The sequence below is a fragment of the Cyprinodon variegatus genome, unplaced genomic scaffold, assembly GCF_000732505.1.
Source record: "Cyprinodon variegatus isolate N-32 unplaced genomic scaffold, C_variegatus-1.0 Scaffold7, whole genome shotgun sequence".
Classification (NCBI taxonomy): domain Eukaryota; kingdom Metazoa; phylum Chordata; class Actinopteri; order Cyprinodontiformes; family Cyprinodontidae; genus Cyprinodon; species Cyprinodon variegatus.
The window spans coordinates 1,526,632-1,551,822 of record NW_015150460.1 but is presented as its reverse complement, the minus strand read 5'-3'; the positions used below and the strand labels follow the sequence as shown (position 1 = coordinate 1,551,822).

The window sequence follows — 25,191 nt, the reverse complement described above, 5'->3', positions numbered from 1 at the left end:
ACCCTAACAATAACCATTAAGTCCATTTCTATAAACTTTTTGCGCCATAAATGTATGTATTTTTTTCTATTTATTTATAATCTATTTCTATTAAAGTTGTTTTAGATCCTGCTTCATTCATCTTTCCTTACCAGGTCTCAGTAACCTGGTAACAAGCTAAACCGAGTCCCCATATGGGCTCATAACTGTGTAATAAAACAACAGAGTCCTCTGCACATGCTGCCTGCCTGGCCTCGTAAGGTAGAGCATGCTGCAAAAACGTGACCACGCTGTGACACGCACGGATCAGTTTGGACCAATCAGAGCGCAGCTCGCGGCCCATACACGTAGCTAGTTGGCGGAGGGACTGGCAGTAGGTGCGGCTAAGCAGGAGGAGCGGCGGTCTTTCCCTGGGCTCCTGGAAGAAAATATCACCATATATCCCCGCTAAGAAGTCTACTTTCCGATTGTGAACCCAACTGGAAGACGACGAGGAAGGATTTCAACAGCTGGATGCTTGTTTGGGCGCCATTAAGACGACGAATTTGATAGTTTCGTGTTTACATAACGGGCTTTCACAGATCCTGCGACGGTGTCTTCTGGTCGTTAGCATCTCCAGGTGACTATAAACCAACAGGCCGGATAATATTCCGTCGTTTAATATCATTCAGGTGCGACACGAGTCGAGAGGTTTTGTCTTTTTTCGTCGTTTTTGTGTTTTTTTCCACCATTAGTAAAAAAACAAGTTATACAACAAACGAGGCCAGGGCGCTCTAGCGAGCTGGGTCTTAAAGTCCGCCGGGTTCACGCCGTTACATTTTTGGCGGAGAGTTTCCTCTCCTGCGCCCAAATGCTTCAGAAATCAACTGTTTATCAATTCTTCCACATTATGGAAAAAGTTCTGTTGGAGCAAGGCTAACCTGATATCCCGGGCTCTGTTATTTTTTTTTTAATCTAAAGTGACTTTTTTCCCCTTTTTCTCCTCCTGGGACTTTTAACTGTCTGCGAATTGAAATAGAAATCGAACCAACCCCTTGAGGGAAAAGACTGCTGATCCTGCTCACGAAAGGAATAACTAAAGGACTCGTCCAGTTGAGTAATGGTCATTAATACGATCCACTGGTTCCGGAAGGGCTTGAGGCTCCACGACAACCCGTCGCTGAAAGACTCTCTGCTGGGAGCTGATACCGTCCGCTGCGTTTACATCCTCGACCCCTGGTTCGCTGGCTCTTCCAACGTTGGGATCAACAGGTGGAGGTGAGGAAACCCTAAAATATCCATTGATACCTGCAGATTAAACACATCAGATTATATATTACACCATAAAATGAAATTAAAAGCAGGAATAAGCATGATTGCTTTCTAGGTGAAAAGTTAAAATCATGTGATGCAGCACAAATGGTCTGATTGCCTGATTAGGAGCTAATTGATCACTGATCAATAAAGATCATTAAGAAACCATAGTTTTTTACTATCATCCTAAAAACATTTTTTTTGTGTGACCACTTTAAACCACCCATGAGTTTATTATGTTAAATAAATGTTTTCAACAACCTGAAATGACAGATTTAACAGACAAACTTCATTTTTTTAATCTCAAAATTCCTTTGGAACCTCTATATTGGCTTAAAATGGTATAAAGAAATAACTACTGTTCTATTTTTTAATAAAATTTTCTCAACAGAAGTGTTTTTAAAACTATTTTTTCTTTTTATTAGTTCTGAAATTATGCATTTAATTTTTTTTATACTGAAAAATGATATCCTACAGAAGAGAACCCATGCTTCATATTTGTTAATCATTTTTATTTTGAAAGCTAAATAATACAAACAAACGGTTGTTAGTTGAAGATATCCACATATTTAAAAAAATTATATATATTAAAAATTATGTAATATTTTAAAGTTCTAAACTACTTTTACTGATCTGGACTCGGGACACAATGGCTCTTTGTATATGAAGGGTTGCAGACCCCTGTGTTATACCAGTATAAACTGGCACACAGTTGTGAAAACAAACATTTTAAATATCAAAACCTACAAAGTCTGGGGAGCATTTTTATTTATTGCTTACTTAGATACCGTTGAAGGAAATTCTGCAGCAATAAAACTAAACAAAAGCAGCCGTCGCAGAATAATCGGAAGAAGAAACTCATTGTTGATAGAAAGCGAAAGACATCATGTTTGCTGCAAACCATGTAAAACAGCGGGTTTCATTATCTAGCAAAAATGGTAATGTGAAAGAAAGATACGCCTACACATGTCTGGGGACTCACTATTCCCTTAGTAATACATGGCGGTGGCAGCATCATGCTGGGATATTGGTTTTTTTCAGGACCGGACGATTGCCCCAAACCCTAAAAGCTGAGATGCTGTCTGTTTTATTTATGCAGGAAAAAAACTCCACATATCTTTGCAAATATCACATAGAGCAATGGATTTGGGTGATCTATAGGTAAAGGGTCTGGTCTTCCTTGAGTACAACACCAAAGTATTGTAGCGTTGAATTTTAAGGCCATCAGTCAGACGTCTGAAGTCCAAACTGGGTCAGCAGCAGAACCGCGATCTGCAGAATGAATAAAAAGAGTGGAGATGCAATAGAGACACAAGACGGTGTGGTAAGGTTTGACACTGCGTCGTTGAACACATTTCACCAACATCTCTTCTTTTTAGTACATGCAATTAATGTCACTTTAATGTCAGATTGTGACTATTTTCATAACATAATGAGGCTCATTTAATGTTTCATTTTTGAAATGTGATGGCTAGGATTAACTCACATTATTGTATAAATATAATCATTCAAGGATGAAGTTTCAGTTTTTATTTTTTGGTCTGAAAGAAAACGTCATCATGGGAGGTTCTCAACAGGGGCCAGTACCCCTGTAGAACTGGCCCTGATCCCTGTTATGGCCCCTACACCAAAGAGAAAATGCTAAATAAGTTTACGATGAATAAATTATGATATGCAATGGAACAGAAACTGCAACTGAAAGGTGCCTTGGAACAATTTCCTGTTTTATTTTAGTGATGTTTTAAAAATAAAGTTGTTACACTTTTAGCTTCAGTCATATTAAGATAAAACTATTTTTTCACTTCTAGCTCTAAAGATTCTAGAGCTGCAACTGGTTCTTAATATACCAAATAAAAAACTATTGTGTTTTTTTTTTTTTTTTGTTTCATTCTTTTGTTCCACCACTGGATGTCACACAGCAGTAAGTGGAAAGAAAATTAGTTAGATTAATTAATTAGAAGTTTTCCTATTTGAGCGGATCTTTGTTTGACATCCAATTAAGTAATTATTACCATTGATTAATAAGTTAACCTTTTGTCCTTCCGTCCGTCTGAGCAGCTCGAAGTCTGATCTTCATGCTCTAGATGATTACAGTTTTCACTCTGATTTTCTACGAAACAGTACCGCCAGCCACACGCGTATCACTGGGGATTTTGTTCTGCTTATCAGTGAAATGAAAGTGGAGTAATGCATGATTCTTATGCTTTTTAACAAATATCATGCCCGTAGAATCAGACCACTACATTTTTACAATCCTAGATAAATGTGTGCTACCAATGCCTTCAGGGGATGTTTGCTTGAGAACATTAAGACACAAAAAAATACTAATGCATTCTCCAAATTTAGCCCTTCTGGAAGAGTGGCAAGAAGTAAATAACTTGCTTGAAGTTCTGCTTGCAGGCTCAAACCAGTTATAATGCAAAGACGGAACAGAAGGCTAACTTTTCGAAGGTTAAAAAGGTTAACTATGAAGAAAAAAACTGAGCGAGGTTCCAGAAGAGCTGAGGCTCACGCAGAGGTTCACCTTCCATCAAGATAACTAATCTAAACATAGAGCTAGAGCCACAGTGGAACAGTTTAGATCAGGTTTGGATCATTACATCAGGTTTGAGCTGTTTTACAAAGAGAAACAGCCAAAAAATGTCACCTTGAGATGTTTGTTGAAAAAATTTGGAAACCAGCACATCTTATCCTACTGAATAAATACGTACTTCTTCAAGTTGTCCCTTCACTTAAAAATACCAACATCATCCGCTGACGTTTGTAGTCGTAAGAAGGTTGAATTTGTTACCAAGGTAAAGCATGACATAAAGGAGAAAAACTGACGTTGTCCCTGCAGAGATACCCTTCGGCGTGACGTCTGAGGTTCCGCCAGTCAAAACACAGAGTATCACTGTTTCTTCAGACCCAAATATTTGCCTGTCTCAGCCTCAGATATCCGTCCCAGCTGCCTGTCTGTGTGCATGTTGTTTAGCTTCCCTCTTTGGTCCAAATGTGGGATCTGATGCAAAACAGTGACTGTTTTTGATTCCTGTCAGAGTCGAATGTCATCTCCTGAAAAGTGAAGGGAGGGTTTGGGAGTGGGGCTAGGGCAGCAGTTAGGAGCATCCTTGTTTTTCTTTCAGTGTTACACAACAGCAGCCAGCTGTGACGCAGAGCCAATGCACAGTGCCCCGATTCACTCCACCTTTCTAGCTTTTATCCTCATATCCAGCATGTACAGGCAGGGAAAACCTTTTGAAAGGCTTAAAGGGGTTAACCTAGCTCAGTTATTTTACACATCTTTGAATTAAAACCCTTTTCTTAAATCCGAGTCGAGTCAGTTCCACGTAAAGTGATTAAATCACTAAAACTTTCGCTACCCGCTGGCATTTCCTAGCAGGGAACAAGTAGGTCATTGTGTTAATGGCAAACTCTTCCACTCTACAGCCTTTTCGACCTACTTCTGCTGTCCCAATAGACCGGGAGACCCCAGCTTTGTCCATCATGCCGCATTACAATTAACTTTGATCCCCAAAAAAGCAACGGCTGTCTGTAATTTATGTTCACACCATAACTAGAGCTGCTGGTTTACAGAGTCCCTCGCAGTGACCACTGAGCCGAAGTTTAAAGGGTCTTGTTTCCTTTGGCGGTCAGACTGCCCGAGTCGCCCTCGCTGTCTTCCACTGGCCTTGGATCAGATGGATTGTGAGCACAGCGTGTGATCCCAAACTGTCCCTGAAGCGGTGTGTAAACTTTTGGGTGGAGGCGTCAAACGGTGACTCATCACCGTTCATAGGGAAAGACTCCAGAGTCCACATCTTAACAAATGTGGCCAAAGGAGAAGGTGAAACGCTTCTCTAAAAGTTTCCAAATCCAGGTATTGGAAAGTTTTAGAGAATATAGGGCGGTCATTTTGTTTGGACCTCAGTAATGCTTAGATGAGGTAAAACCATTATGACACGACGCTGTCTATGGAAACGTCTCTGAAGGTCGTTCTTTAACTGTCAGGAAGCAGTGTTTCCACTCATTGCATCAGACTGGCTAGACATTATCCAAATACTACTGGTTTGACAGAGAAATGTGAAAATCAGAAACATTCTCCTTCAATTATCCACTTTTGGTCCAGAAATATCTTTTTGAATGCTTTATTTTTGCAGGATTCCTTACATTTCTTAAAAATAAAACTAATAAATCTGCTGTTTTTTTATTAATATTATAATTTTTTGTGACGCTGTCTATTCTCTAACAAACCTCTGAAGCCTTCATAAAACATCTGGTTTCATACAGATGGATTAATTGGGACGTTTAGGTGGGATTTTCTCAGGATGTCTCCACCTACTGCTCTCTGTGCCAATAGCAACACAAAGGGAAGCTCCACATTACTGCTGCTGTGTTTACCTGTGAGTAGGTGGGTTCTGCTCCTGGTTTCTGCACTCATGTAGAGGAAATGTACTCTAGAGAGCAGCTTATGGCTAAGTGGTTATTTTTAAAGGAATATTTCAGAGCATTTTTCTTTTGACGTCACAGGCGGCGATGATGGAGCTTTTTGAATCCGTATGATTCAGCATTGAGTCAGTTTTTAGAGAGGAGATACAAACATTATGATTGTAGCTCAAAATTCATGTAATGGAGGATAAAATGAGAGAGAAAGGAGTGAAGTATTTTATTAGAACTCATTTGTATTCCTGTTCGGGGAATATTTATTTAGTTGGCAAGTTAATTAAAATTTTACTAGTTGCAATAATATCTGTCGGGGATTTTTATATTTTCCATGTAAGAATTTGTGTAATTAAAAACAAACAGATTAAATATTTAAAATGCCGATTTTATGTGTTATAATTAACATGCTTGGCAGTAGAGCAATGTTTTTTATCATTTGTTTCTAAGGACTTTTGATCAATTCCAACTCTTTATATTTCGTTAGGTGATCATTAAAGTTAAAAAAGCTTCAAATAAGTAAGAAATTATAGATAAAATATTCCCTAACTGGAATCATTCCCTTATTAATAATAATAGGTACAATGTTAAAGTACTGAATACTACAGAGGCCCATCTGTATATTTAATATATGTGAAGATCTTGGGATAAAGTGCTGATCTGTCAGGCAGGAATTCAGATTTCATCTGCAATCCAAACCATGATTTTCTTTTAAATCACATAGAAACTGCTGTAGCAAAGCTGAAATATTTGGCACAGACACAAAGCCAGCGTGTCCCTAATTAATATAAATCAGCTTGCCCCGGTTTTATTTTCAAATATAAATTTAACAGTAAGTATAGATAAAAGGAGATCTCTTTTCATGTTTTTGTACTGACCCAACCAGTTTCCTCCTTTTCTCATTACTATCAGTGACATTTACTCCTTCAGCATCGAGGGTCCAGTTTTTGTCCTGGTTTACTGACATTATGTCGGTGTAGTGTTTCTGATGACTTGCCACGTAAAGCCAAATTACTCTTCTCACCTCTTAAGCCGGGCTTTTAGGTCCCAGGTGGAGGTAGTTGCTGAGATTTGGGTCACTACAATCATTTCAGTTAAGGGAAAGTAAGACGGTTTAAATTAGAAATATTTTGAGCTGTAAAGCCTTGTCGAAAACACTCCTCTCTAATATCCCAAATATTCAAATTCTTTCAATCTGTTTAGATTATTGGACGATTCTTTTTTTATTTGGAGATGGATTTAGTCTACTATGGAAAATAACCTGCATCACATCATCAGATTGATCATTAGGGGGTGAATTCAGGAAGCTGGTAGTAGAGCACCACCTAGTGGTTCAGAAAGAAAACTGCTACTTAACTGCTTCATGTCAGTACAAAAAAAAATCTGTTTTGCAGTTGTCTTTGAACCAGTTAAGAGTCCATGCTGGTTGCTCTCAATTCAGTTCGGTTTATTTCTATAGCGCCAATTCACAATACATGTAATCTCAAGGGACTTTCCAGTTCACCAGATCATCCAGTCAGTTTGATTCAAAATTTTCTATCTAAGGAAAACCTTCTGATTGTATTGACTCATTGACTCAAATGCAATCCCTCATACTAAGCATGCTTCTAGCGACAGTGGAGAGGAAAAACTCCCTTTTAACAGGAAGAAACCTCCAGCAGAACCAGGCTCAGTGTGAGCGGCCATCTGCCGAGGCCGACTGGGGTTCAAGGAGACAGATGCAGAGATACAGGAAGCAACTGTAAAAGGCGGAAACACACAGCCAGGCTGACGAGCTCCGAGCCAGCTCCCATTTCAGAGGATGAAGAGAGCACATCCAGCCAGTCACAGTCAGAGAAACAGGACTACACTGGAAAACAGGCCGATCTCCAACATCTATAAATAAAAATGTTGATGGCAGCAGCACAGATGATATTTCTCTCCAGGGTGGTGTAACAGCCAAACAGGAACAGACGAGGCCAAGCTACTAGGAGGAAAAAGCAGAGAGAGAAGAATGTTAGAGATCTCCATATATATTTCTCAGTGTTTGATGTTTCTTCTGCAGGTTCCTGCTGCAGAGTTTGGAGGATTTGGACTCCAGCCTCCGGAAGCTCAACTCTCGTCTGTTTGTGATCCGCGGCCAACCCACTGATGTCTTTCCCAGACTTTTCAAGGTGATTTGATCCACCAGGAGACACACTGAGCTTCCTGCTGCTGTTCGATGGGACCCCTGCTCATTTATTTTCCTCTGGTCTGCAGGAATGGAACATCACTCGGCTGTCTTATGAGTATGACTCTGAGCCTTTTGGGAAGGAGCGAGATGCTGCCATTAAGAAGCTTGCCTCTGAGGCTGGAGTGGAGGTGACAGTTCGCATCTCCCACACACTCTATGATCTGGACAGGTGAGGTTATTTTATACCCACTCCACCCCCAAAATGTTGTTTTTATTACTATTTATTAATAAACAAATGTTTGTCTTCTTGCTCTCAGGATCATAGAGTTAAATGGCGGTCAGTCTCCCCTAACCTACAAGCGGTTCCAGACTCTGATTAGTCGTATGGATCCGGTGGAGCTGCCAGCTGAGGCCATAACAGCTGAGGTCATGGGGAAATGCGTAACGCCGCTGTCTGAAGATCATGATGAGAAGTTCGGGGTTCCCTCTCTGGAGGAATTAGGTGAGTTTAACAAAGTGAAAAAAAAAACCTCTGCTTTATTGAAACTAGAAAACTGCAGGTTGTTTTTAGATTCAAAACATGTATCTTCTTCTTCTTCCTGCAGGTTTTGACACTGAAGGTTTGTCTTCAGCTGTGTGGCCGGGAGGAGAAACTGAAGCTCTCACTCGGCTAGAGAGGCATTTGGAGAGGAAGGTCAGTCATGTGATTCTTGATCTAATTCCCGGCCATGTGGCTCCTGCTTTCCTGTTTCCAATAACGTGAATGGTTTTGCCATCAGGCATGGGTGGCTAACTTTGAGCGTCCCAGAATGAACTCCAACTCGCTGCTGGCGAGTCCGACCGGCCTCAGCCCCTACCTTCGCTTCGGCTGCCTCTCCTGCCGCCTCTTCTACTTCAAACTTACAGACCTCTTCAGGAAGGTAAGTTTGTTTATTAACGGGTGAAATAAATAAATGAGGATGCCATTTATTGGTTGCAGGTTTGAGGGTATTTTATTTACTTAGCTCCATCGTAATCCGATTAAATTCAGCCCAGGTTCCTCTAAATATACAAAAAAGTCAAATAAAGGTGATTATTTAAAGCAAATGGGTAAAAATTCTAACCAGACTTTGCCGCAATCCCTCAAGCTGAGCAAGCATGTGGCGACAGTGGGGTAATAAATGACAGAAACATGGCGATGGGTATGAAGTTGGCCTTTAAACTAATCCTGATGTCTGACTCCAGGTGAAGAAGAACAGCTCCCCTCCTCTGTCGCTTTACGGCCAGCTGCTGTGGCGCGAGTTCTTCTACACGGCGGCAACCAACAACCCCTGCTTCGACAAGATGGAGAGCAACCCCATCTGTGTTCAGATCCCATGGGACCGCAACCCAGAGGCGCTGGCTAAGTGGGCTGAGGGCCGGACTGGTTTCCCCTGGATCGACGCCATTATGACCCAGCTGAGGCAGGAGGGCTGGATCCACCACCTGGCCCGGCACGCCGTGGCCTGTTTCCTGACCAGAGGAGACCTGTGGATCAGCTGGGAGGAGGGCATGAAGGTAGATGAGACGGATTCTACGTTTTTGTGTTTAAGAGGGGCTTCTGTGAACCATTTCTAATTGTTTGGGTTGTTGTCAGGTGTTTGAGGAGCTGCTGCTGGATGCAGACTGGAGCGTCAATGCAGGCAGCTGGATGTGGCTTTCCTGCAGCTCCTTTTTCCAGCAGTTCTTCCACTGCTACTGCCCAGTGGGGTTCGGCCGGCGTACCGACCCCAACGGAGATTACATACGGTACCGTTTGATCTTTCCAAACAATGTAGATTACATTAGTTCAATCGGTTTCCTTTCATCCGTTTGGTTTCATGAAGAAGTCACACAGTTCAGTAGTGGTGCGGCCACAGTTGAATAACGACGCTCTCCTTCCTCCTCTCTCAGGCGCTACCTGCCCATCCTCAGAGGGTTTCCAGCAAAGTACATTTACGACCCATGGAACGCTCCGGAGGCCGTGCAGAAAGCTGCCAAATGCATCATCGGCGTGCATTACCCGAAGCCCATGGTGAATCACGCTGAGGCCAGCTGCATCAACATCGAGCGAATGAAGCAGATCTACCAGCAACTCTCCTGTTACAGAGGCTTCGGTAACGACACACACCTCAGCTTCAGTTGTTTCTCTAGATTTTCATTCACAACTAATGTTTATCTTTGATAACTAAATCTGTTTGAATGAAAAAGCCTCAAACTTTAGTATCATCATTTGGTTTGATGTCGTCAATCTTTTTTCCCATCAGGCCTTCTGGCTACAGTTCCATCCAACTCCAACGGTAATGGCAACAATGAGGCGTCCTCAGATGGGATGGCGTTCTCCATCAATCCTTCACCACAGGCTGCATCTCCAGCAGGTAAGAGAAACAAGATCTCCTCTTCTCTCAGGCTTCAGGCAGAGACATCATTAAAACCCGCTTCTGTTTGTATCATTTATCACAACTTAAGCCTAAATTCACACGTTGGGTTGTTTTCTTTAACTTTTCAGCCTATCAGCTGCCGGCCCATTCACAGGGAGACTGGCAAAGTGGTATGTTGATGTACCTCCAGGGGGATCCTCAGGGCAGCACACATAAGCAGGGTAGGCACGACACAAACTTTATTATTTAATCCTTTTTATTATTATCTGTCAAGCTAATCATCTCCTCTTGTCTTTCTAAAGTTCCCAGTTATGCTCCCACTACCAGCATGATGTGTTACCCACAGATCTCAAGTCCTGCACTGCAAAAAGGTGCAAATTATATCTCTGATTTACATACCTATAACCCCTTTATTTATACTGAGTCGTATTAAAAAACATGCCATATGTGTTGCTTGCTGTAAATCAGATTTTAGATTAGAGATGATTAAATTCATCATTGCACCTATAACTAGTACAAATTTAGGTATGAGGCTAATTAGCGACACTAGGCATCCAGGGAACAATTTAACACTTTTCTATATAAATTGGGCAGTTTTACCTCGATAACAATAAATGCCCGGCTTCGCTATCAGAAATAAAGACATATGCAGGAAATGAAACTGATCTATTTATAAATTATTTGTCGAATAAATCACATTATATACCACTTTCAATAAAATAAAGTGGTACCCATTCACGTTTAAACATCCAACGATGTCTCATTAAAAAATGAGACGTTGAGAAAAATGTTTCCTCTCTTGCAAACAGTTTTGCGCAAAGGTAATGGAGCCTTTTGCACGTCATTGAACTCAGCAGCGTGGCTGTGCTGCGGGTGGTGGTGGTTGGATGTGTTACTTTAAGTGGTCCTGACCGTTTTTCAGATAGACTTTGCATTTCATGTTCTTTTGCTCAACATTTATGGTGACATTTTGGTGTCACCCGAACACGCTCTAGACTTCTTCTTTGCGCGCTCAGCTTCATCTCTGCTCCACAGGATTAACTGATGTAATTCTGTTTACAGTTGTGTCATGCTACGTTCAGAATGCACGCGCTAGAGGCAGCAGAAACAGCTAGTTTATGTGCAAAGTCAATTGTGAGCAGCAGGAGCAGCGCTGTGAAATCAGCAGCTGCTGGAGTTAAAAAATTGTTACTTCCGCTCCTCAATGCGCCACATTAACCAATCAGAGAAGCTGATCTGGGAGCTGCCAGGAAGACGGACACAACACTTTTGATGCAAAGCGCTATGATCACTGCTCTGAAACATTTTGTTAACGCCTATATTAATTTAAAATGTTGAAACCTGCCTGCAAAATTTGTTTGCTTTTATTATTCTGGTGCCTGCAGTTTCCAGGGCTTGCGGCCTGAACATAGCATAAGACTTTTCTTCACTGGGCTCAGCCGCCATTCTCTTAGTTAACGAGTCTGACGTGATCGGTGGACTCACTGGATTAGACACCAGCTGCAGTATCTTAAAGGGGAAAGAAATACCAGCCGCCAGCACACATAGGAAAAAATGGCAGAATTAAGTTATTTTTTTATCTGCGGTAATAGTAGTGAATGACGGTAACTGTAAAAATGAGGTTTATCACCCAGCGCGAGTATAACTATTTATCAATGCTCTTTTGCTAATACATAATTTAAAACTTCATTTTTGAACAAGCATTACTTCATTATTATCGCATTTCAAATTGACACAATTCTTGGAAAGTTGATCTGCTACACGTTCCAAAAGCTGCTAGGCCTTTCTGCGCAATAAGAAAACTGTGTTAGAGGTTTAACAGCATAAGAAATGATCTGACGTGTTTTTCAACAATCTTTAGTTTTTAATGAATACATGAATATATATATATAATGAATATATATCAGATTTTAGCTGATAAACCTTTTTTGTAATGAACAATAACATGTAATCAAAACATTTGTTTTTTGACAACCGTTGCTTTTTTTGTTGCTCAGTGTTTCAAATCTAGTTCAATGATAAATAATTATTTTACTCTGAGGTCCTAAGAGTTATCTCGGTGTTTCATATATTTTACTGTTGTATGAAATAATATTTATTATTAATGCATCATAATTGATTTCCGAAATTGACGTCATCATTAGATTCATTTGCGCATAATGTAACAGACATTTTCTACAATCGTCTGAATTAAACATATTAGTTTTACTAAGCTTTATTCCTTCAAAGTAAAAATCCAAAATGATTTTAGGAACTTTTGGTCAGATGTTTTCCATTCTTACATATCTGCTATAAAGGTCATTAATAAACCTTTATTAATATGTTTTTATTTTACAACCTATTTCAGATTAAGAAATTCTACGGAGTTTATCAGCTAATAACTTAATTATATTAAAAGTTTATTATATAGTTTCCTTAGTACTTGGCTGTTTTTAGACAGCTAATTAGCTTCACCCGTCCATATGGGGATAATTATTTTAAAGCATTGTTTTTTTAATAGAGCAGAGTGGAATCATACTTCTCCTTTCTAAACCTCAGATTTTTGTTTGCTTTAAGGGCCTGAGCACTTTCCCGTCACACAGACCGGTGGGAAACGGCACAACGAGGACTCTGGCCACAGCAGAGGATCGAAAGTCCAGAGGCAGAGCAACCACTAAAGAGTTAGTGACAAACTCTTCTACTCCTAAATTGTTCACCAAATACCTAAACATGTTCAATAACAGAAAATAAGTACTGATGGTAAAAATGGGTTCAATTCACCTGAAAAAGGGATATTTATCTATTTATTTTTCTTTTATTTCAGGTGTTTCTGTTTGTTCTCCTTCAGCCAAATCAAAGCAGACACTAAAGGACTATGAGGTTTACCTACAGCACTGCTGTGTTGCATGAACGCACCTTCAGGATGATTGAATGCACTCACACACGTCCCCCATTAAACAGACTGTGGACTCTGATGAGGACTGCACTTCCCGGGCAGCGCTGACTCACTCTGCCCATCCTCGGGTCGATATCGACAGCGACAAACATCCTTGTGTATATAATGAATTTGCTAATTGCAGCTCACACGACTTGTACATATTTGGATATTTTAATGTATGTTTTCTCTCCTTGTGTAGCCATAAACCCATTGATATATTTTTGATATGAGAAATTAATATGGATGGATTTTTTTTTTTTTTGATAGTTCTCAGTAAATAAATAAAAAATAACCTAAGGCTGTCCTTAGAACCAAAAAAAAAATAATGCTGAGAAAGCTTTTTTGTTTGCTAACCATCATTTTCCCCAAAGTTTGATCTTTGTTGAGCCATCTGTCGTAAACTTTCAAGCAAAAGTGTTTTGGTTGATCTCAGTACTTGTGGACGTGTTGCGTTCCTTTCCAGTGTGATGGCGAAATGAACAACCATCCTGTTTTCCTTTTTTTTTGTAGTTTTATTTTTTTTTTTGCAAACAGACTAAAAACTTTTCCATCAGTGATTTCCCTGTAAAATCCCTAATAAATGAGTGTACCACCGACTGGATAATGGTGAATTCATTTGAATATTATCAACCGGCACATAGGAGTTCTGATATAGCATTTGATTCGTATTATTATATGCAAAAATGTTTTGCAACCTAAAATTCCAGCAATTATAACCATTAATCAAACATGGATAAAAGTTCAGGCAGTTTGTTAACCTTTTAGTTGCACCTTTTGTGTGGATTTCATAATTTTAGGTTATTGGTTCAATGCATTTTAGTTAGCGAGTCCTTTTTTTCCATCTCAAGGGTTGAACTTTATACAGGTAAAAATATAATTTGTTTTGGATAAATTGACCATTTTGAGAACCTGCTAAAGACTCCAAAGAAAAGCAGGCAGCCATCTTTGCTTTATGTTTAAATAAAAAAAAAAAATCTCCAAATTGTTTTATTGCAGCTTAAAGAAGAGTTTTCAAAGAACAGAATCCCTAATAATGCCACCAGTGCAGAGCTTACTCAACTTTGGCAGGAGAGACGTTAATAAATCTGCAAAGGCTGAGAAAGAGTTTTAGCTAAGGTATAGATTTAGATTATTTAGGAAGTTCAAAGACGGAAAATGTTGTCTAAATACCTTATGCATGTCACATAAGAACCTAAAAGGTGAATATCAGAAATATGGCGTGCAGAATGATTTGAATTAGTGTTATTTATTGGAGACTGCAGATATGCAGAGTGTCTAAGACATGTCAGTCCCACAATTATTACAAGGTTATACAGTAGGAGATGCAGTTTGCAAAATAACCGGGTTGCAAGATAAAAATATGACTGGGTGGGATTTTATGTGAAATACCAAAATAATCTGCATAGTTGGGAAGTGGAAGGAAAAAAAAAACTTCTGGATCGTTCTTTACGTAACAGTTGAAGCCTTGGTCTTATCTAAGTAAATGGCCCTGCACATGAATAAAATACTACAAATTTGTCATAAAAAAAAAAAAAAAAACTGCATCAATCTTGTCCCACTTCAATATCATGCCTTACGTTTCCCACATAAACAATGAAATGAAATAAAAATGTGACGTGAAAAAAACGGAACGGATAGATAATCTTGCAAGGCACTGTATATTTGGTTTGATGTTTAGAAACGAATTGAAACATACAGTATGTCTGAACTATGCAGGCCTAAATAAGGCACGGTCCCAGAGAAGCTGACTAAGTCAAGTGTTAATTCCTATCAATGCAGATCTTTCCAGATTCCTGTGAGATTTGAATAACTTAAGAATATGAGCATCAATAAACCAAAGGTTATTAGCGTTTCCATTCTGTCTGTAGCTCTGATCTTCATTCCTCAGCAGCCCGAAGAGGAGCGACGGGGTTAAAGAGAGGCCTGTGCTGCCTGAGGTTAAGCTTGGCGTAGCTCATCTCAAAGTCCTTCTTGGTTCCTACGATTACGTCCAAGCTGCCAGAGCACACGTCATATCCGTAAGACGCAAGCTTCTGGATGCGATAGAGCACGATCTGCGTGGTGAGCTCCAGGACGTTTGGAGATTCCTTCACCTGCCGGACGCTCAGGCCGGCGTCCAGCAGCCCCTGGAAGCGTCCTGCCAAGGTGGGCAATGAGTAGTATAAAACGGCCGGGCAGCGGATCACTACCTGCTTTAGTTCATCGTCGGAGCAGCTGAGAGCGCCCTGGACGTAGGCCAGCGCCTGCTGCATGGCTTCAGGCTTCAGCTCTGAGATGGAGGCTCTGAGGCTGGACACCAGGTTGAGGAGCTCCTCGGTGGTGAAGCCCTGCTCCCTGAGGAAGCCCAGACTGTCCCTCCAGGCCTCAGCTGGACGCAGGAGAATGTACGGGTTCTGACTGAGGAGCTTCTGCAGCCAAACCCGGAGATTAGCCTCATCCCCACCCAAGTCCAAGTAGGTCTCTCTGAGGGTGTGTATCACCTCCTGGTTGCGCTCCACGGGCTGACTGAAACTCTGCGGTGCGCTGGCCATCAGCTTGCTGATTATCTTCTTATTGAGGCGGAGGCTCTTGAGGTACAGGATGTTTGCCTGTTGGTTGCTGTGGTGGCTTACAGAGAAAAAGGAAGCCGGGAACTTTTCAACGATGCTCAGAAGGGCCCGCTGGTTGGAGCACACGGACCCCCAGAGGTCCCGCTGGGCCACCACGTCCTCCGGTGGAATCAGAACGGCCTCTGGGTGGGTTTCAAGGATGTGGGCGATCGCCGCCGTGTCTGCGCCCATGTCCCTCAGCAAGGCGGCCGTATCGGACACATAAACAGTGGTCTCAGACAAAACCCAGCCCTTCAGCTTACGGATCTTCCTCACATCCACCGACAGCTCGTACAGAGAGTCAACCGTGCTCTGGTTTTCCTCCCTTTTATTGTGGGAGGCCACAGTAGAGGTGAGAGAGGCAAAAGGAGGCAGGAGCATCCTCATCTTCTGGCCAGAGGAGCACAGAGACGCAGCGGTGACACGTAGCATTGCAGTGGATCTCTGCACAGAACACAAAAAGAAACCTTAACAAAAGCTGATCTTCATAGTTCCTCATGTTGCTCACAAGTCTAATAATTACAGCAAAATGCCATGTGGTCAAAAACCAATGGATCATTTTTTACATATAATATCCAGAGTGAAGCATGGTGCTGGGAGCATCATGCTGTGGGGGGAGATTTATTCAACACAGATAGGGAAGCTGGTAAGAAAAAAATCAGGAGGAGAATAAATAGATCAGTACTAAAAATAAAAATGTAGAAAGGGTTTGAGTAGCATTAAAGCATCTTTAAAAATGTAAATAACTTTTTGCTATTTTCTTAAAACCTATATATACAGACAGTATATGAGGTGCAAACAACTTGATTGTGTTTCCAATATGCATATTTTTATTTAAAGTGACAAAAAGATGATAAAGAAGAAAATGAAGTGCACTGATAGCAGCTGTCACTGCTGCTCTCCACATGTGATGTTACATGTGTCTGTTATGTATATAAAGCCATGACAACAGCAGGCCACCGCTGCAGAGCCACAACACCAACATGAGAGAATAGAACAGCAGCAGATAGAAAAACACACATAGATACGCTTTGTTATGAGGCATAAAATGAATAATAAGGTGGGTTCATTTACCAGATTTCAGGGGGCTTTGTTGCTGTGACTCCGTTGTCATTCCCACCGCTCTGCTTTCATAACACAGACCGGGCGTGGGCGGAGCTAGTGAGGCACGTAAGAGGTACGTGAACAGGAAGCGCACTCATGATGTGCGGTGCGCAACCGAGCCGACTCAATACGCCGGTTCTTTTATTTGAACCAGTAACAGATTCCCGCCTTAGGTTAGAGTTAATACAAAACAATAACGATGTTTAGATTTTAATTTAAACATTAATTACATTGAATATAATCTCAGAAGCAGGACGTGTTAATCAGCAAAGACCTGTTCTACTGTTAAAAGAGCCATGTCCTTTTTTTGTTGGAAAAAAATAAATAAATTATAAATCAAGCCACAAATCGAGACTGAATCCAACTGATAACACCAAACCAAATAGAACTCAACTAATTTTTTTTTTACTGCATTTTTGCATAATATATACATTTTTTACACTGCTGATAACTTCTACATCGATGCCTGTTTTTTTTTTTCTTTTCTCCACGCCGTTTGCACTTTATGAAAATCGAAATCACATTAAATACCCGTATGATCCATTAATGCATCCTCTCCTCTTATGTTGAAATCTACCGATTTGCTTTACTCTTTATCTGTGTGAGTTATTGTCTAAAAGGGGCAGAGCTGGATGGGGGGCCATGGGTGGCTATGGCTACCCTAAGCCAATCTTTGGCCACCCCTGTGGCCACCACTACCATTTTCCCCTCTAATACAGATGGTCAAATGGAATATTCAGAACATTTTATTTTTTGTGGGTAAATATACACATCGATATACTAACATCAAAGATAATAAATATAGAATACATGCTCTTTTCAGAGCTAGATTTTGTGTTATATGGGGTAAAGAGAAACTTATGTGTCTCTGCAAGTCATCTGGGAGTCTTAAGTGAAATCAAAGATAAATAACAATTTTAATAAAAACTTATCAAATAATCCATTTATGTAGATATTAGTGTTTGTAAATATCAGTTTCATGCAGAATGTTTATGGATACAAGTAGGTAAGTAATGACAATGGAAAAGATTTACACCCCAGATCTCAAAACATGAAAGAGTTTTATCCACTATACCTTTTATTTAGAAATAACCGATGTTGAAATATATGCGTCTATTTGTTAGCAAAGGCTGTAGGAAAGTATAGTTTGTCTTTATTTAGAAAATATGGATGTTTTGCTCGTTAATTTTCCTGTTGGAACAGTGTAGATTTATGTAGGACCCACTCTGCCATATTTGACAATAAATACAGAAATAAATAAATGCTCAATAAATAAATAAGCATTCAGTTAATCGCCCCCAAAAATACAATAAATAAATAAATGCAGGTAGAAATGAAATTATACACCGAGACATAAATGCATACATCTCTTTTAATTAGCTTCTTTTTTTATTTGTAATAATTACCCTCTAGAAGTTGACCCTCCTCATTTAAATAATGAGGCAGAAATGCATACAGAAATGTAAAAACGACAGGCAGAAATAAATAGAGTTTAAAAAATAAAGAGGGTAAAAAAAATACAAAGGAAGAATAAAACAGACAAAAATATTATATCAGGCACATAAATAAATAAAAAAATAAGTAATAAATAAATAAAGTCGAAGATTATAACAGACAATAAATAAATAAGGTAATTATTACAAAGGTGAATAAATAAAGAAGTTAATTAAAAGAGATATATACATTTATATCTCACTATTTAATTTAATTTTTATCTACATTTATTTGTTTATTGAGCATTTATTTATTTCTGTATTTATTTTTAAATCTGGCAGAGTTGGTCCTCCATATAGATTGACCCTGAGGTTCTGGTGCCTGTTTTTGGCCCCCCCTCAGTGTACATTGGTTTTGGTCCCTTATAAAAAGTTTCTGGCTACGCCTCTGCGGTCTAATTCCTCATTTGTTGTTTAAAATGTGTGCATTTTTCATAGTCATTCATCAGAATAATAATAAAAAAAAAACTAAACAACTGTCTATTTCACTGACAGATGAAGGTTGACTGTGTGGAAATTACATTTATTGAAAATGGCATCAAAGCAGAGGACGCACTGATGACGGAGTCTGTGTGAATGAGTAATTCCTACTGCCTTTTCCTTTACAGTATAAAGTAAGTTCATAAAATTTACAGAGTTCCCATTTTAAAGTGCAATGAACCAGCTGATATTAATCTGCACTGATTGGCAGGGTTGCTCTAATTACTCTTACAGTTACAGCTGGTGTCCAATACTTTATTAATGCCGTTTTGTACTGTCTGCCAGGCTACATTCATATATTTTTCATTGTGGAATGGACAGATTGATATCGCCATAAGGTATTTGTCAGTTGCACCTTTATAACGATATATCTAATTAGACAAGTGATGATTTATTCTGCTGATTTATTTAGTAGATGTGTCGCAGTGCAAAAAAAGGGTACACATTCTGGTAATTTAACAAAGCAGGATGTGTGAAGAAGTTTAAGTTTGGTTTAAGTCTTCACATTGGGTTGTAAGGGGAAAAGTCAAAGAGCTTTAATCTACTCCTTTTTAAAAATGATTTAAAATTATTTTTTTTGTAGTTTTTGTCAGTGTAACTTTTTTTTTATTTTATTGTCTTCAGAAAAAAGTTTGCATGTTTACGTTTTAATTTTATTTAGTGTTGTGTCTCATATTGACCACATGAGGCCGCTGTTTATCCAGGTATGTACAATGAGGGAAACATTCAAAGTTCTTTAAACTGGACAAATAAATCTCTGAAAGCACAGATTTTAAACTAAACTTCGTTTTTTTTAAATGCTGATTGGCTATAACTGAAATAAAACCTTTCTTCAAAAAGCTTGTTTCGTTTGCTGGCTGCCTCTATTGATGGACACAGTTGTCTCTTAGCAGCAGCAACCAACAGGACCTTAAATATACTAGAACCACCTGCTGTCGTCATGTTTTAGCAGTCCTCTCTGCTCTCAGGAACCAGACTGGAAAGACATTAAAATTTGCTTTGTTATCCTCACAGGCCATAATTAGCTCGTCTTCACTCAGACAGGCTCACAAGTCTTACACTGGGACTAAAATGTAATCCCCCACAGATAATAGCATGTCTAACATGCACGTTTACTGTAGAATAACATCAGGAGCTTTATCCCAAGGAGGCTCACAGATCAAGTTAATTAGGATTCCCAGACACTGCAGAGCACCTGTTGCTGGCATTCAACTCTGTCCTTTACCAGGAATAACTCAAAACTTGGGAACACTAAATTGTTGACGTCTTTAGATGTCGGAGAGCAATAATTACACTTTAATCCACTGTGTGCTGAAAGCTGTAAGCCCCTCGGTGCTCTATGGTTTTAATTATACCCATAAGAGCGGAACCCAAACTGTGCTTTATTGTTTTTAAGCAAACAAGTTACTTTTTTAAATGCTTGAAATAAAATCCTGCAGCAAAATAAAATATCTATTAATAGAAACTCATGAGCAAACTCAGACCCGTCTAGATGCTAAGATATGTTTAAATGTTGATATACATTGTATTCTACATTGTTTTGTTGTATTGCATATTTACTGGGAAGCTTTTGGTGATTTTTATCTTGGAAAATTGCTATACAAATAATTTATTTGACTTACGTGTATATTAAAAATTCTTAAGTTTGCTGTCCTCATCACCTTTTTCATGCATGTGTATGTCTTCCCTCAGACTTTCCAGTAAAGTCTACATGGGGCTTCTGATTCTAAGACTTGCTTATTTCTTCCATTTATACTCATAATATAGTACTAAAACTAATATATACATATTTATACTTTTTTTGTTTTTTTGTTGTTGTTGTTGTTGTTTTTTTTTAGGTCGTCTATTTTCCCTAAATGTGCTGGATGTTATGGGAGCTGCTGAGATTCTGCAACAGGAAAGGATCTCCATAACATGACACTTCCACCTCCATGCTTCACAGCTGGTATGAGATTCTTTAACTGGAAGGTTTGACCTAGTTCATGCTAAACATTTTCTTTATTCTTGTGTCTAAATAGCTGACATTTAAAGTAATCTGTTCAGAGATCTTTATGTCGGAAGTCCTGGGTCTGTATTCATAAATAATCTTGCAAGTAAAAGTTAAATTCTAAGAAAAATCTTTGAAGATCTGAAATTATAAGTTTATCTCGGTTGCATAAAAGCTTTTGTTCAGAGTAGTGAGAAAGACTTTTAGTGATCTAGGTGGATTTTAGGCAAATAAGAAGGCAGGGATGAGAGCTGATTGGCCAAACAACCACCTAAAGGGTAGAGAGAATGAGTGTTTAAAGTTCTTTAATGATCAGGCATTAAATAATATGTAGTTAAGATAAATTTGTTTATCTTTTAAGGGAGAAACTGACTAGTTTCAGCTGATGGACTGTTCAAACGTGTAGGTGGTAAAATCATGAAATGTAAAATATTGAATAAATGTAAAAAATTGAAAGAAAAACAATATACTACAGATACAATTTAATTGTTTACATTGTAAAAGGCTTTCAATAATTAAGATTTTAAAATAATTTGGAAAAAAAACTTTACATAAAATGTGATGACAATAAATCTGAATCTAAAATTTCTAAATCACCCTTACAGAAAAATGTTTAAAAAGAGGCAGGAAAAAGTCAATACTTGACTACCTGATTCCCTTAAGTAATACATGTTCATTTGAAGTGATAGTTAATATGCAAATGCAATAAATTGCAACCTTTTTTCCTCCTTATACCTATTAAAAACACGTTTCTTATATTGGTTTTCAATTTCACAATGTTCTTGTTTAAATCTGATATAAAGTTTCTTCCAAAGAGATTCACACATTTTTCAAAGCTAATCAGGTGTAATGTGTTTTTGAAGTAGAGTTCACTGCTAAATCCACAACCTTCCTGTTATTAAATATTGCAGATTGCCTGATGGCATTTTATTCCATCCATACATCTTCTTCCACTTATTCAATAAGGGTTGGGGTTGGGTCGGTGCCTATTGCCAGCTGTCAATGGGCGAGCGGTGGGGTACATCCTGGAGAGGTCACCAGTCTGTCAAGGGGCAACACAAAGACACACAACCATGCACACACACACACACCCTTAAGGACAGTTTAGAGATACCAATTAACCCAACAGTCGTGTTTTGTACCTGGAATCAAACCTGGAACCTTCTTACAGAAAGCCAACAGTGCTGCAGCTCTCCTACATTCTCCTCTCAGACTTGTCTCAACTGCAGCTTCTTTTCTTTAGTTTGCCTGTTCAACCCTTTTCCTTTTCGTTTCATGTTTAGGGTCGTTATGCAAAATCAAACAGCTTTTTATAAGCAGGCAAGCATTGTAAAATGTAGGTGAGTTTAAACTGATTTCAAGTAGATGAAGTAGCAAACCTATTTGGCAAATCAAAATGAGGATGAGTTTCATCATGAGAAATATTACCGGGTCAATTTTATTAAGCTTTTTCTTTTTTTTTCTTTCTTGTCTAATAAGTGCATTTCTTTTTATTTCTTGTAACAACCAATCCCTGCTCTTAGACGCCGTCCGGCTAGCAACAGGTTCAACCACACATCCTCACTAAGACAGAAATGTCTCCTCCTGAGACTCTCTTGCCAACAAACTCAATCACTTTTCAGTCAAAACTCCTTGGCAGGAATATTTCTGCGACTCTTTATCAATATAGACCCAGATCTCCGTCTACGTTCTCTCTGCTCAACATATTCTTAGAAAGTTTCCTGCCTCTATACCTCCTCTGAATGCTAAACTTGTGCCTTGTCTTTGCTCCTGCACTTTCATATCAATGATACGAACCTCCTGGTGGCATTAAGATTTAATTAAGGCAATCTCCTACTTTATTAATTTGGTAGGATGTTCTAAGTTCATAATTGGTCTTTCATTATGTTTGATTGCTAAAAACGAATCAAAATATTCAAACAAACTTATCTTTATTTCTTGTATTTTGGTAAAAATGCAATTGAGTTAAATGCTGATGTTGGCATTTTCCTCATTAAAATCCTCCTATGTGAGGCGTACTTGCAGCACTCTGTAATAGAAGCTTAAGCACTTTTTGGATTAACAGTGGCTTTTCACCTTACTGCAAGTAAAGGATTAGTGCTTTCTTTTATTTTGAGAGAATCGCTCCAAAAGTTTAGTTGTTTTCTCTTCCTCTGCTCATTACCAGCTGCTAACTTGCATCTTTCTGAGGATGCCTGCTATTTGTTCTGAAATAATCTCAGTGTTGCTTTGTGGGAGATTTGAGAACACAAGTATGTATGCATCTGTTGTGTTTCTGAAATAGTCCGTCATTTTGTCCTTACAAAGGAATGAGAAGCCCCGTGGGGTCAGTGTAGGCAGCAGGGGGCTCTTTAGGGGATTAAGCAGGGGAGTGTTTATGACGGGACTTGGTGGAGGAGAAAATAGACCCCTCCATCTGTCTCCAAAGCAGCCCTGTTGCTGACCTGCAGCCTACAGACTTTTGGCGTGGGGTCACATGGTGAGTTAGAAACCCTTAAAACCTGCACAGCCAGACCTCCAGTCAACTCCTGCGTTTGCAACTACAGCTGGTCTGTTCCGCTCAAAGGTCCAACATGTCAGACACCGAGGAGATTGTGGAGGAGTACGAGCAGGAAGAGAAGGAGGAAGATGAGGATGAGCACGATAAAGAGTCTAAACCACGTTTTAAGACCACCTATATACCAAACATGGCTCCTCCAAAGCTTCCTGATGGAGAAAAGGTTGACTTTGATGACCTCCACCGGAAAAGAGTTGAGAAGGATTACAATGACCTTCAGACCCTCATCGAGCAACATTTCTCCAGCCGTCAAAAGGAGGAGGAAGAGCTCATCGCCCTGCGTAGCCGCATTGAGCAGCGCCGGGCGGACAGGGCCGAGCAGCAGCGCGTCCGGGCCGAGGAGGAGCGTGAGCGCCAAGCTCGGGTGGCCGAGGAGAGGTCAAGGCGGGAGGAGGAGGCCGCCAAGCTGCGGGCTGAGGAGGAGGCCAAGAAAAAGAAGATATTCTCCAACAAGTCCTTTGGTGGCTACCTGGAGAAGGTGGACCAGAAGAAGGGGAAAAAGCTAACAGCCCGCGAGGAGAAGAAGAAAGCCCTGATGGAGCGCCGGAAGCCGCTCAATATCGATCACCTGGGCTATGAGAAGCTGGTGGAAAAGGCCCAGGATCTGTGGCAGTGGCTCCACCAGCTGCACGCTGAGAAGTTTGAGCTGGCTGAGCAGCTTAAAAAGCAAAAATATGAAATTCATGTGCTCAGAAACCGAGTCAGCGACCACCAGAGAGGCTCCAAAACATCCAAGACGACCCGCGGGGCCAAAGGGAAGGCTGGCTCCTGGAAATGAAGCCCAGGGTCCACAACAGCTGAGAGACTGAGGTCCTTTTGGACTTTTTGGTTCAGATTTCTTCTTACTGAAGGCTCAGGGGACTGAAGGGATTCAAAGAAAGAAATTAAAATAACCCTCCTTAATATAAATGGTTTACTTTGAAATAAAAACAGGATTTTTTTCAACCCTCCATCTATGATTTATTCTGGATAAGCTTTAAATCTTTCCATAAATGTTTCTTTTGTTCTCTCACTGATTATTGTTACAATACGACTTTTTTCCCTTCTCATTAAATCTATTTTGTTTAGTTCCAGTTTTGTGACTGATTGTTGAAGTTTAAAGCCTTTAAATCAGGGATGGGGGATGTGTCAGATGGTCAAAAAGTCAAACAGCTGCAGCTCAGCTGACGTTTTTCCTAAAAGCTAATTTCGGCCCCCAGAGCAAGAAGCGGCTTAAAGCTGCAACATTTGCAGAAATGATCGGGATTCCTCAGCAAAACAAGAAAATAACTCAGCAGTATTAGATGCTGTTAGAAGTAAACCCTTTTTTTAAGCCAAAATTTTGTTTTTAAGCAGATTTAATCAGAACAACAAAAAATCTAAGTCCATTTCAAGAATGATGGTATATATCTGTTCAAGATTTACTTTAAATTAGATGCAGAGACGTTTATACTTTACAGAAAAACTTACTTAGCCATTTAAAAACGATACAAGAAAATGTTATAGGAAAAAAATGTGTATTACAAAAGGAGACCAATGCTGTATCAGAGAGATATATACCGTATAAGATTGTTTATGATATTATACATTTAGAAAAAAAACAGCAAAATTAAAAACAAACTCTAATTTCTAACAGTTGGTCTAAGATAAATCTTTGGTTATTTGAAACCTGGAGTTTTTAAGGGTGAAAACAATAATCTGATACTAAACCAGACCTCAAAGCGTTTTATGTGGGATGTCTCCATGTCACCAACAGGATTTTTTTAACATCATAAAAAATCTTCTAATTCCAAACTGATACTGACCCTGAAGAGAAGTGAAGCTTCAGTCTGGCCTTGAAGTGCCATTTATAACTCTTGTAACAT

The 25,191-nt window shown here is 39.5% G+C and overlaps 2 protein-coding genes and 1 pseudogene across 2 annotated transcripts; 2 read left to right on the top strand and 1 right to left on the bottom strand.

Annotated features, from left to right (window-relative positions):
• Positions 1 to 343: 343 nt before the first annotated feature.
• Positions 344 to 13,744, top strand: LOC107085871 (cryptochrome-1-like). The gene is made up of 14 exons (XM_015376490.1): positions 344 to 1,236; positions 7,736 to 7,844; positions 7,930 to 8,072; positions 8,161 to 8,345; positions 8,449 to 8,537; positions 8,623 to 8,763; positions 9,068 to 9,379; positions 9,459 to 9,610; positions 9,755 to 9,957; positions 10,108 to 10,218; positions 10,350 to 10,442; positions 10,524 to 10,592; positions 12,778 to 12,881; positions 13,025 to 13,744. The coding sequence occupies exons 1-13, from the start codon at positions 1,079 to 1,081 to the stop codon at positions 12,876 to 12,878; spliced, it is 1,866 nt and encodes a 621-aa protein (XP_015231976.1). The 5' UTR covers positions 344 to 1,078; the 3' UTR covers positions 12,879 to 12,881; positions 13,025 to 13,744.
• Positions 13,745 to 14,179: 435 nt separating this feature from the next.
• On the bottom strand, positions 14,180 to 16,886 carry LOC107085516 (transcription termination factor 2, mitochondrial-like). The gene is made up of 2 exons (XM_015375875.1): positions 16,801 to 16,886; positions 14,180 to 16,170 (listed from the first exon to the last, which is right to left on the bottom strand). Exon 2 carries the CDS (start codon positions 16,156 to 16,158, stop codon positions 15,016 to 15,018), a length of 1,143 nt encoding a protein of 380 aa, XP_015231361.1. The 5' UTR covers positions 16,159 to 16,170; positions 16,801 to 16,886; the 3' UTR covers positions 14,180 to 15,015.
• Positions 16,887 to 23,240: 6,354 nt separating this feature from the next.
• LOC107085309 lies at positions 23,241 to 24,682 on the top strand (annotated as a pseudogene).
• Positions 24,683 to 25,191: the final 509 nt, after the last annotated feature.

What these genes read in the sequence shown, in the direction of transcription:
- LOC107085516 (XM_015375875.1), bottom strand. Translation starts at nt 16,158, where the DNA reads ATGCTACGTGTCACCGCTGCGTCTCTGTGCTCCTCTGGCCAGAAGATG.
- LOC107085871 (XM_015376490.1), top strand. Translation starts at nt 1,079, where the DNA reads ATGGTCATTAATACGATCCACTGGTTCCGGAAGGGCTTGAGGCTCCAC. An exon ending in GTTGGGATCAACAGGTGGAG is followed by an intron (nt 1,237 to 7,735) that starts GTGAGGAAACCC and finishes TTTCTTCTGCAG; the next exon opens with GTTCCTGCTGCAGAGTTTGG. An exon ending in ACAGGCTGCATCTCCAGCAG is followed by an intron (nt 10,219 to 10,349) that starts GTAAGAGAAACA and finishes TTAACTTTTCAG; the next exon opens with CCTATCAGCTGCCGGCCCAT.